The sequence below is a fragment of the Geotrypetes seraphini genome, chromosome 8 (genome assembly GCF_902459505.1).
Source record: "Geotrypetes seraphini chromosome 8, aGeoSer1.1, whole genome shotgun sequence".
Taxonomy (NCBI): Eukaryota; Metazoa; Chordata; class Amphibia; order Gymnophiona; family Dermophiidae; genus Geotrypetes; species Geotrypetes seraphini.
Window position 1 is genome coordinate 26,668,722 of NC_047091.1, and position 12,897 is coordinate 26,681,618.

The 12,897-nt window shown below is 43.2% G+C and overlaps 1 protein-coding gene across 17 annotated transcripts in view; it reads left to right on the forward strand.

Annotated features, from left to right (window-relative positions):
* Positions 1 to 12,897, forward strand: part of MACF1 (microtubule actin crosslinking factor 1) — a 423,081-nt gene that overhangs the window by 96,685 nt on the left and 313,499 nt on the right. For all 17 annotated transcript variants that reach the window (XR_004540255.1, XR_004540254.1, XM_033953642.1 and 14 more), the window contains 5 exons: positions 4,445 to 4,551; positions 4,982 to 5,101; positions 5,178 to 5,273; positions 6,637 to 6,764; positions 8,103 to 8,196. Coding sequence is in view for 15 of the 17 variants with exons in the window: in XM_033953642.1 (XP_033809533.1) it covers positions 4,445 to 4,551; positions 4,982 to 5,101; positions 5,178 to 5,273; positions 6,637 to 6,764; positions 8,103 to 8,196 (545 nt within the window). In the remaining 2 variants the exon portion in view is untranslated. The remainder of the gene's footprint in view (positions 1 to 4,444; positions 4,552 to 4,981; positions 5,102 to 5,177; positions 5,274 to 6,636; positions 6,765 to 8,102; positions 8,197 to 12,897) is intronic.

Consider the following 12,897-nt stretch of genomic DNA (forward strand, 5'->3'; position numbering starts at 1 on the left):
GTAAACCAGTTGCAAATGTCTCCATTCCTGTGGATTTACTGCGGTGACAACGGTTTACCGCGGTAAACGGTCCCCGTGTAGTTCTCAGTATAACAGATGAATTTTCTCATTAAACATCTTCAGGGTTCTTCAACATTTTACCTGTGACAAACTTAAAACAGCAAAAGTAAGACGCCTGAACATCAGTTAACCATGCACCAATTATCTTCAATTAATATTTCTTTGTTAGTTCCGTTCATTTTACATCATGGATCATATGGTGGACTTGAGAGATTATACAATATTTGGTTCCTATGTAAATTTATGAGATTCTTTGCTTTCTTTGTTGTAATCACTTTCTGTACAAGATTCATCTTGATTTGTTAATTTGAAATTTATAAATAAATAATAATAAAAAAACCCCCCAAAAAACAGCAAAAGTATTTCTGGTTTTGGTGATAAGTGATGACAGTAACTCAGTTATCGTTACCATACAATGTTTTGCTGAAAGAGTTCATAAATTACTTCAACTCTGTTGTGCATTTGTATGCAGTTGAAATGTACAAACAAATGAACATGGTAAAGATTTCCATGAACTAGTAAAGAACATAGAAACCGCTTTGAGCTTAAAATATTGTCAGAGTTTTCCCCAGTGTCTCTTAATAGGGTGTTAGGAATTTAAGGCATATATTCAGAGACCTGGTTATTGTTTTTGTGTATTATTACTGCTTAGATGGGGACGTCTTTTTGTTTATTGTTTTGATGTATGATTGAAATAGTCATTGTGGTTCATATGAAAGCTTTAGATTTGAGACGTCCAGGTTGGGACCTACTCAATTCCAGATGCAGAGTGTTTTGTAAAGTGTGGTTATGTCTGTTCATAGCCTGCCCACATTTCAAACATATGTACAGGGGATGCCAAAGTTCAGAGGCTACCATTTTTATTATTTTCAGTTTAGATGTGAAAATAAACATTGAGGAATTAAGGCAAATTTACTCCTAACTGAACCCAGCAGCAGCAGGGACCTTTTGCTCCATGAACTTTTATTTCCATTGTGAAATGGTGATTACATATGCAGATGATTTGTCCTGTCTGAACCACACTGCCTTCCCCCTTCCCCCCCAAAATGTCAATGGTGTGAATGTCCAAGGGTAAACCTTGAGAGATCTACTTCGTTTAGAAGATCATTGAAAACTCACTTATTTGATAAATTTGTTTAAATTTTTAGTGATTGATTATTCTTCGCTATGTTATTGTTTTTTCTTGCTAAGTGTCGATGTTCTTGATGTAAACTGCTCTGAACTGTAAGGTATAGTGAGATATCAATAAAGCTATTATTATTATACTAGTGTTTAAGCCCGTTACATTAACGGGTTCTAGTAAAGCCTCCTTCCCTCACATGTCCCCTATTTTCAGCCCCAGCTCCAAACCCATTTTTACCCCCCCAGCCCCCTTTTCTCACCAGCAGCATATCCCTCCCCACTCCACTTCCCTGTGCAGTAACAGCAGCATTTCCCCCCCTCCAACCTACTTCTCTGTGCAGTAGCACCTCTTCCGTGCTCCCCCTGTCCCTCTTCCCTGCTCCCCCTGTCCAGCAGCATCTCTTCCCTGCTCCCCTAGTCCAGCAGCACCTCTTCCCTGCTCCCCCTCACTGCCTTCCAGACTTTGTCCCACCCCCACCCTCTAAAGCCAGCTTGCCTGCATGCCATCCCCCTGTGCAGTAGAACTCTCTGTTCCCCCCCCCCGCCAGCAGCAGCAGCACCTCTTCCCTGCTCCCCGGTCCCTCTTTCCTGCTCCCCCTATCCAGAAGCACCTCTTTCCTGCTCCCCTGACCATCTTCCTTTCTCCCTCAGTCCAGCAGCACCTCTTCCCTGCGCCCCTGGTCCAGCAGCACCTCTTCCCTGCTCCCTGGTCCCTCTTTCCTGCTCCTCCTATCCAGCAGAACCTCTTTTCTGCTCCCCTGGTCCCTCTTCCCTGCTCCCCAGGTCCAGCAGCACCTCTTCCCTGCTCCCCTCACTGCCTTCCATACTTTGTCCCTCCCGCACCCTCTGAAGCCAACCTGCCTTCCAGCCATTCCCCTGTGCAGTAGAACCCTCTCCCCCCCGCCACTATCGCCGCCGTGCAGCCGACCCCACTGACCCTCCCACCGTGAGACGACCGTCAAGCCTACTGTCTCAAGCAGTGGCCGCATCACACTAAAGACGCTGCTTTGCGGCCTTCCCATGCTCTGATTTCCTCTGCTGGCGTCTCTGATGATGTCATCAGAGACGCGGCAGAGGAAATCAGAGCATGGGAAGGCCGCAAAGCAGCGTCTTTAGTGTGATGCGGCTGCTACTGGAGCCGGGAGGTTTGTGCATCTCGCGGTGGGAGGGTCAATGGGGTTTTGTGTGTGCCGGGAAAGGGTGCACGGGGGTAGGGGGCGACGACAGTGGCGAACTTACAGTGAAGGAGGGAGTGAGGGAGTAGAAGCGTGCACTCTTGCTGGGGGGCCCTACAGCTCACGGAAAATGGAACACGCAGGTAAGAGTACGCATGCGCGCTTAGGGTTTTATTATATTAGATAATTATTATTAAATAGCAGCTTCCTGATGTCTTTGTGTGTTCCATATACACTAGTAAATGTTGCTATTTCTATGTTTCTAAAATAGCCATTGTGTTTGATTTTCATAAACTGAACAATAAAACCCCCAAGTAGTCCCTTTCGCACAAACTGAATCGCGGTAGCATCTTTGATCTCAGAACTTTATCCAACTACTAGAAGCTACTGTCATCAGTGAAATTGTTGCATCTGTTCCTAAATGTTCATAGCAAATTTGATAAACTTTACCTCTGACTCTCTCAAATGAAGGGATAGTTATCCAAAAGTTGAATGAAAGGCTTAGTATCAAATACAGGCAGTCCCTGGGTTAAGAAGGAGTTCCATTTTTCTAAACCATTCTTAAGTTGAATTTGTATGTAACTTGGATCCTGTACCGTAAACAGTCTATAAAAACATTAGAGAAACAGTCTTCAAAATAAAATACTGTAGTTCAAATAGAAAGAAAAGAGAGGAGGTTTACATTTTCATTCTTCATCCATCCCATTGTTCCCTCTCCACCACCACATCGACATTTCTCCTTCTCATCTCTCTCTTCTCCATGCATCTCTACCTCGTTTTTTTCCCACCACCATGTCCAATATTTCTTTCTCCCTCCGCCCAACAATTCTCCTCTTTCTTCTTTTCCCCATGTGCAACATCTCCCTTTCCCTCTCACTCAGACACCCATGCCCAACAATTCTCCCTTTCTATTCCTCTTTTTCCCTCATCCCCTTCATTTTTCTATCCTATGTCCCAAGTTCATGCTCCCTCCCTCCCTCCATTCTGTGTCCCAGGTTTATGTTCCCTCCCTCCTTTCTTCTTTCCTTCCATCTTTTGTCCGGAGTTTGTGCTCCCTCCCTTCCTTCTGTGTCCCAGTGCTACCCTGCTTCTCCCTTCCTGTGTCAACGCACCTCCCTTCCTGTCCCAATGCAACCCTCGTCCTTCCCTCTGTTCTGCGTCTCAAATTCGTGCCTCCCTCCCTCTCTCCCTCTTTATCTGTTGATGTTTACCACCGCTGGCCAGCTGCATCCTCCCAGCCACACTTCTCTTCGCCAAGCTGCACCCGTGTTTCCCACACGCGGCCTGCGGCTGACCCAGAAGCCTTCTCTCTGATGTCAGTGGTAAGGATTTCAGGTCAGCCGCGTGCAGGAGTTGCTGCTTATGGCTTTGTGAAGAGAAGTGCAGCTGGGAGGAGGCAGCCAACCAGTGGAGGTAAGCACCTGTGAGAGGGAGGGAGGCATGAATTTGGGATGCAGAACGGAGTGAAGGACGACTAGGGGCATGTTGAGACACAGAAGGGAGGAGGAAGAGGGGATGTGTTGGCCCAGGAAGTGAGAGGCAGGATCCCAGTTCGTAAGTTGGACGTTCTTTACCTGGGGACTCCCTGTAATAAACTAAAACAAAATTGCCATACTATCTTCCCTCCCATCTTTCAGACACTCCTTTATCTACTTTTCTGGATTAGACGTTTAATTTCTGGCTGATTCACCATTTAGATTAAATAGTTGTTGCTTTTGGTTGCCTTCCAGTTCCCTTCTGGTCCTTTCCCATCATGCAAACCTCTGACTTGTGTTTTGTTTGCCTTGGTTAGACTGTCCATTTGGTGTATCTTTATAGTTCTATGATAATTCAAGGAAAACAAAAAAAAATATTTGGTATTCATACAGAAGGAGGTAGCACCTAAGCAGGCAGGGTATCAAATGTGAAAGGTCACAGCAAGTGGCCAGGCACAAGGTAGCAGTCATCATTTTGGATTTCTTCAATTGTAGCAAGGCTTTGGTACCCAAAGGTTAAACAGTGGGCAACTTGGATCAGTGACCGAGTACGGTCTGGAGCCAGCTGAACATTCTCTTACTGATTTCGGGTGCGTTTTTCTGTCTTTCCAGATGTGGATGTTCCATCACCTGACGAAAAGTCTGTCATCACTTACGTGTCTTCTATTTATGACGCCTTCCCCAAAGTGCCTGAGGGATCAGATGGGATCAGTGCTATAGTAAGCAATTCCTTCCAAGGTGTTACATTGTGTTCCAGCTTTATTTCTCCGTTTACTGTGCAATGTGCAGCTTATGTCTGTTATAACCCGGTGCAGTTTGGAGTTGAGAGCTTCATCTCTGCACTTTAACCTTATTCCTCTTCGTTGTCTTTGCTCTCCGCTATCCCCTCCTCCCCCTTGACTGTTGCTTTCTCATGCAACTTGCAGCTCAGAGAAAGGGATGCTAGGCTCTTTAAATCCTTCCGTCAGAGCATCGTTACAGAAATGTTGCCATCTGATGACACCAGAGATGGTGCTGCAGCTTTACTTCGGCTAACTATTCTGTGGTTGGACTTAGTCTCGTGAGGCTCGGCTGCCTGGTTACTGTATTTGAGACCGGGTCTCCCATGCAGAAATATGTGGTCATGGAATTGGTTTTTCTCTTCTTTAGGAAGTAGATTCCAGGTGGCTTGAATATCGGAACAGAGTGGATGCCTTCATTGAATGGATCAGACAACACATAATGCTTATGTCGGATAGGTCCTTCCCACAGAACCCTATGGAGCTGAAGGTACCTCTTGGAGAAAGACAGAAGGTTTTTGAATACTTGTAAGATTTTATACTGATGTGGATGTGTCTTATTTCAGGCTGTGTATAATCGATATGTGCATTTTAAAGAAATGGAAATACCTGCAAAAGAAGAAGAAAAAAGACAGATTGTCAACTTATATAAATTATTGGAGGTAAGATTTTTTTAAGCCCTAGTGTTACAGGATGTAGCTTTTTTTAAGAGTTTGAGCAATAGGTTTCAGTGTGCTGAAGTATTTCTCAAGTTGGATGGCTATGTCTACAACATTTAAATAAATCATGAATATTCAGCATTTCTGTCTGGGTAGCAATTGGCATGAAATATCCAGAGTATGTAGGATGCATCATCGCCACTATCTGAATAGCTGTCCGAATAACGTTTGAAGGGTGTTTTTGCTCTTCTGATGGTGTCTGGATAAGGGCCTGGTCTGCCCTCATACTCTCCTGCTCAGATACTTGGCTTTGAATGTGACCGCAGCGAAAGCTTTCCATGTCCAGATTCATCTGCTCCTCCATTACTTGCTCTCAGGGTTTGAATGAAATGCTGTAGTAGCTGTGTTAATGCACAGGTGGGGTATCTTGTCACATCCATAATATCTATGCTAAGCTCATTCAATTCCTAATGTTTATTGTAACCCTATGAACGTCTCATTGTAACACTGTGAATGTTAAACTGTAATCTGTTCTAAGCTCTGTGGGGAGGATGGGATATAAATCCAAACAAAGATTTTGTTTTGTTTTATTTCTATATATTACCTTATCTGGGCTTAACATTTGTGTCTCCTCTTCTGAAGGACAGAGAGGCAGGGGTGGGGCTAGGAAAGCACGAAGTAGTCTTTCTTTATATCACAGAAGGAGAGAGAGGGCGTGAGAAGTAAGGGAAGCAGTCCCTTTTCAGTTGTAGGATAGCAGGAGTTCAGGGGAGGAGAGAGAGGGAATGAGAAGGGAGGAAAGGATAAGAGAGGGAATGAGGAGAGAGAGGGAATGAGAAGGAGAAGGGAGGGAAGGAGAAGAGAGGGAATGAGAAGGGAGGGAAGGAGAAGAGAGGGAAGGAGAAGGAGAGAAGGAATGAGAAGGGAGGGAAGGAGAAGAAAGGGAATGAGAAGGAGAGGGAGGGAAGGAGAAGAGAGGGAATGAGAAAGAGAGAGAGGGAATGAGAAGTGAGGCAGCCGCTTTTCAGTTGTGGGATAGCAGGAGTTCAGGGGAGGAGAGAGAGGAAATGAGAAGGGAGGGAAGGAGAAGAGAGGAAATGAGAAGGAGAGGGAGGGAAGGAGAAGAGAGGGAATGAGAAGGGAGGCAGCCGCTTTTCAGTTGTGGGAGTTCACGGGAGGAGAGAGAGGGAATGAGAAGGGAGGCAGCCCCTTTTCAGTTGTGGGATAGCAGGAGTTCAGGGGACGAGGTGGATTTGAAGGAGAGAGCTCCTCACAACAGGTTTTGACACTGTATGCAGAGTTCGTCACCAGACCTGTGATGAAGAAGACTAGATTAGTGAAGGATTCTTCTGCTGTGCTCTTCCAGGTGTGGATAGAATTTGGGCGAATTCAGCTGCCTCAGGGTTACCATCCAAATGACATGGAGGAGGCATGGGGGAAGCTAATTCTTGAAATGCTTGAATGTGAGAAGGGACTGAGACCAGCAGTGGAAAGGTGAGTGAACGGTAAAGAAGTGAGCAGAACCCTTGTCTCTTTCCATGTTGCTTTAGCTGTCTTAACTCTATCGGGACAGTGTACTTGATAAGTGCCAGCTCCACCCAGGCTGCTTCTGGACTGCATTGGCACTACTTGGATAATGCCAGGATAGTCAGTGGTATTAGCTGGGTGTGGATCTCGTTAGTGTGGTTTATTTGGGTAAGATCAAGCAAAGAATCCAACAGAATTGTAGTGAAATATCGAGTTGAAGAACAAACACAAAAACTGCAGTGATGGTGTACAGAACGCCAAGTCTTTAACACAAAATCATAAAACAGTTTGTATCCAAAAGGACTGATAAGACCGGACCCGACACTGTCCGTGTTTCGAAAAAACACTCCTTCCTCAGGGGTCTAGAGTGTTTCAATGCAAGATAACCTGAAGGATAACAACTGGAATCAGCAGTGAGAGCTCCTACGTGGTGCAGGGCACTGAGGAAGGAGAGTTTCTTCGAAACACGGATCATGCCGGGTCTGATCTTTTGGATACAAACTGTTTTATGATTGTATATTAACCTTTTCCTATCGTGTGTCCCGAATGACGGGACATTCCAAAAATGTTGTCATCGTATGTCCCATACTAATAAAGAGCCAGGAACACAAAATATTTGAATTTACAGACTTATGACTTATTTACATTATGTTTACAATAGCCGTAAATGATAACGGTGAATAATACAAAACTTTGCTAAAATAATTACGATTGGAACCAGTGTAACGTAAAATTTATTACGATAGGAAAAGGTTAAAGACTTGGCATCCTGTACACCATCACTGCAGTTTTTGGTTTTATTTGGGTAAGGACCATTCTTATTCAGTATTGCCCCTTAAGCTTGTACCTGAGGCAGTGGGAGCTTAAGTGACTTGCCCAGGGCCACAAGGTGTGTTGGTAGGGTTTGAATTCTGACCTTCTCGTTTTCAGCCTGCAAGAGGCCTTTGCGTGGGCGCAGATAACTCGTTCTGATTGACTCACAAGTAGTCGGTCACCCTAGAAGGTCAGATACGGATAGTGACTTGTGAGATGCCTAGTTCGGGGTGGCAGCCAGCATGCCTGCAAAATGTGACTATTGGTGAGAACTACCAGCATTTAAAAACCTTGCTGTCTGGCTCTTATTGGCATGTCTGATTTCATCAATGGAAATGGGGAGGGGGAAGAGGAAGGGGAGGCAAGGAAGGGTTAAAGTTTGAGAAACGCAGAAAGCAGAGCTAAAAAGAAAAGCATTGAGGTTATTACAAATTAGTATGATGCTACAGAGGAATATGTTTCAAGCTTATCTGATTTGTGTCCTCATCACAGGTTGGAACTTTTGCTGCAGATTGCCAACAAAATTCAAAATGGAGTTCTGAGCTGTGAAGAGAAATTGACTCTGGCAAGGAACATGCTGCAGGCTGTGAGTCTTAACTCTCTTTCTCGGGGCAAAATGGCTTAAGAGAGCGGAGCCATCAAGGATTTAGCAAAGGAAGGCTGTGGTGCTTGATGAGAGAGTAAAATCCCTCATGAGAGACTGCACAGGGGTAGGAGACAGAATTAAAAAACAGGAAATTAATGCTCATTTTTCTTAGTACTGTAGGGGGTCAATGTTCAAAGCAGTTTAGCAGGCCAAGTACGGCTGTGCGAAGCGATCTGCCGATATCGAGTGGCTCTCGCCACAGGCCACTAAAGCAGGTGGTGCTTGCAGTTAAGCTGCCATATTGAATCGCATAGACGTCGGTCCTAGCTGCATGCAGTATCGCTTAGGCCGCATACGCCTGGATCTTCAGTGCCAGCATCCAGATGTGCGATTTGTACTGGTGCTGCTACGATTTAACTTTGTGGCACCGGCCTGTAGAAGGTTGAACTGAAGAGATTGACTTAAAATTTAGGAAGCTTCTGAAATCCTTGGCTTTTTATGAAACATTTTAAATATAATGTCTAGATGTTGGTTTGATTTTGTACAGTAAATTGTTGTTTATCTATGTATGTGTATGATCTGAAAAAGGTTAATGAATGAGAAAATCAAATTTGCAGATGACACAGAAAATGCTAAAAACACAACTATTTGTAGATGCATTTCTTTGAGCAATTGACCTTATGTAAAGATTGAATCTGTCTGTTTTTGTTCTGATTTTTATGAATGTAACTTTTTGTAAACCGTTTTGGACAAAAATGGTATAGAAATTTTAAAAATAAATAAATAACTATTCAAATTTATTAAAATATGAGTAGACTATGAAGAAGTAAAGAAGGAATATAGAAACATAGAAAATGACAGCAGAGAAGGGCCACGGCCCATCTAGTCTGCCCACACTAATGGCCCACCCCCTAACTACCTCCATGAAGAGATCCCACATGCCAATCCCATCTTTTCTTAAAATCTGGCACGCTGCTGGCCTCAATTACCTGTTGTGGAAGATTATTCCAGTGGTCAATCACCCTTTCGGTGAAGAAATATTTTCTGGTGTCGCCATGAAATTTCCCACCCCTGATTTTCAACGGATGCCCTCTTGTTGCCGTGGGTCCTTTAAGGAAAAAGAGATCCTCTTCCACCTCGATACGACCTGTGACATATTTGAACGTCTCGATCGTGTCTCCCTTCTCTCTGCGTTCCTCGAGTGAGTACAGCTGCAATTTACCCAGTCGTTCCTCATACGGGAGATCCTTGAGTCCTGAGACCATCCTGGTGGCCATTCGCTGAACCGACTCAACTCTCCGCACATCTTTTTGATAATGAGGCCTCCAGAATTGTACACAGTATTCCAGTTGGGGTCTCACCATGGATCTGTACAACGGCATTATGACCTGGGGACATCATCTGGTTGTCATCCCCACCATATTAGTACTGTTCCCAACCCACATTTAAAAGATCTTGAAATTAAATCAAAATTTAAAATGCACCCTAGAACTTGTTAAAATTTTACACAAAACAATAGGTCTAACTTAGTTAAATATGCAGAGAAAGCAAATTAATTATTAACAAGAACTGTGAGAAAACGATCACTTCAAACTATGTAATAAGAACATAAGAATAGCCTGACTGGGTCAGACCAATGGTCCATTAAGCCCAGTATCCCATTCCCACGGTGGCCAATCCATGTCACTAATACCTGGCCAGAACCCAAGAAGTAGCAACATTCCATGCTACTGACACAGGGCAAGCAGTGGCTTCCCCCCTGTCTTTCTCAATAACAGACTATGGATTTTTCCTCCAGGAACTTGTCCAAACCTTTCTTAAAACCAGCTACCCTATCCGTTTTTACCACAACCTTTGGCAACGTGTTCCAGAGCTTAACTATTCTCTTGAGTGAAAAAATATTTCCTCCTATTGGTTTTAAAAGCATTTCCCTATAACTTCATTGAGTGTCGCCTAGTCTTTGTAATTTTTGATGTAGTGAAAAATCAATCCACTTGTACCCGTTCTACTCCACTCAGGATTTTGTAGACTTCAATTCTATCTCCCCTCAGCCGTCTTTTTTCCAAGCTGAAGAGTTCTAACCTTTTAGTCTTTCCTCATACGAGAGGAGTTCCATTCCCTTTATCATCTTGGTCGCTTTTCTTTGAACCTTTTTCTAGTGCTGCTATATATTTTTTGAGATAAGGAGACCAGAATTGAACGCAATACTCCAGATGAGGTCGCACCATGGAGTGATAGGGGCATTATAACATTTGTAGTCTTGTTACCCATCCCTTTTTTAATCATTCCTAGCATCTTGTTTGCATTTTTGGCCGCTGCCACACATTGGGCAGAAGGTTTCATCATATTGTCTACGATGACACCCAGATCCTTTTGTAGTGGGGGGGGGGGGAGAATATATACCTGTTGTCTTTGAAGTATCTTTGCTGTGTCTTTGGTAATGAATTTGGTTCCTATGCTGTGGGCACAGCCTATTAGGGAACTGATCTCGTTGAGGTCTTCCTTTTTTTTTTTTCATAATCTTTATTCATTTTTACATCTTACAACAAGTATATCAATAAATTGACAATCAAAATTTTGAATTTCTTTCATATTTAACAGTAATATATAAGATTTAACCCCTTCCCTCCCACCCTTACCATCATTGAGGTCTTCCTGTTATGTTCAAGTTCTTCTGTTCTGCCTTTACCTATTTAGTTCAAGGACAGATTACAAAATAAGAAGCCAGGCCAACTTGCCTAGGAATTAAAATAAGCAGATCAACCCATCAAGTACTAGGTATTAATCCATAATTAATTCAATGTCTTGAATTTGTTTTGAACCGATGGGGGATGAGGGGGCGGTGAGGCTCCAGCAGCCCACTGGGAGGGGGCAGGGATTGGGGTGGTCTGAAGTGGGGTATGTTAGGGTAGGGATGGGGGAGCTGAGTGTCTATTACTAGGTTAGTATATCAAAAGCCACTGTTGTAAAATCAATCAAATCATATATTGTGGTTGTCTTAATGGAATTCGCATTAAGGACTAACCATGCTTTTTTATATTAAACCACCCTCTTAGGGTATATTTATCATTAACTGTGTATGGACCATCAGACAGCTATCCAGTACAAAACTGCCGAATGCTTTTGCTCTTCGTCGGTCCAACCTTTAATAGTGTTTATGTCATTTTATTTTATTTTTTACTCAATTATTTTTTTTTTAAATTGTCTTATGTGTATATAACCACAAAATATCACTTAGCTTATAGTGATTTTGTCTTGTCTTCACTAGGTTAGCCATCAGACTCAGCTCCCGGTGTTTCTGTTGGACTCAGTTTTCCACTTTCTAATTTTCAGCACCCCGTCTCTGGGTTTCTTTTCCAGTTGTTGCCCTGGTCTTTTAATAGTCACAGATAGAGAATGACACAGGGACAAATTTTTCCCCGTCCCTGCAGGAACTCTTTTTCCTATCCTGTCCCGGCTAGTTCTTTTCCTGTCCCTGTCCCATTCCTGCAAGCTCCATCCTCATCTGCACAAGCCTCAAACACTTTAAAATCATAAGTGTTCAAGGCATTGATTGAGACATTTAAGTACATCACGGGACGGGTAGAGGTGGAAGATGATATCTTTCTTCTCAGGGGACCCTCGACCACAAGAGGACATCCGCTCAAGCTCAGGGGAGGGAAGTTTCGTGGAGACACCAGGAAATACTTCTTCACGGAGAGAGTGATTGAGCATTGGAACGAGCTTCCAGTGCAGGTGGTCGAGGCACGCAGCATCTCAGACTTCAAGAACAAATGGGATACCTATGTGGGATCCCTACGAGGTCATGCCAAGGGATAGGGTCACTAGGACTGAATGAGCGGGTCAGTAGAGTGACAGTATAATTACAATTATTCTTTAGGGGGTCAGTAGACTTAAGAGGGTGGGTAAATAGTGTGGGCAGACTTGATGGGCTATGGCCCTTATCTGCCGTCATCTTTCTATGTTTCTATGTTTCTAAGGCTTGTGTGGTTAGGGCAGAGCTTATAGGAATGGGACAAGGATAGCAACAAAACTCGCAGGAACGGGAAAATTGAGTTCCTGTGGAGATGGGGAAAAATTTGTCCCTGTATCATTCTCTAGTCACAGATTTCACTTATGAGTATTGTTTGATAAAACCCTGTGACATCTGAAATACACTGTTTGGGGAGGGTAAGGGGTTGAGAAGGGGAATATACTGAGGTTTTGGTTTGTACAGTCAGAAAATGAAACTGAGACTTTGTATTGTATTTTGTAAGTTTAGTGTGTTTTTTAATAAAAACAGATTTAACATAATTCAATGTCCTGAAACAAGAAGAATTAAAAAAAAATTCTAAACCTAAAATAATGTCTGCAAGAACGTAATTTAAAAGGAAGCCGATTTTACACAAAATCAGCAAAATATATTATACTCCAGCAATCAGTTCCCTATTTCTCACAGCCTGGATGTTGAGCGAGTTAATCTATCTGAAAGCTTCCTGATTCTTCTGGCTTCTGAAAGTTCCAAAATTTATTCATCATGAAATAAGGATTAGTTTTTAATTATGTAGCATAAAGCTGTAAGTCTTGATGGGTGGAGTCCACAATGATCCTTTTGTACGTGCTTATATAACAACTGAAGAAGGGAATATCTTTCTTGCAGAAACAATTGATAAATCAGGAAATGCACATAAAGCAAAATACTTACAGGAAGTAGCAACAAAA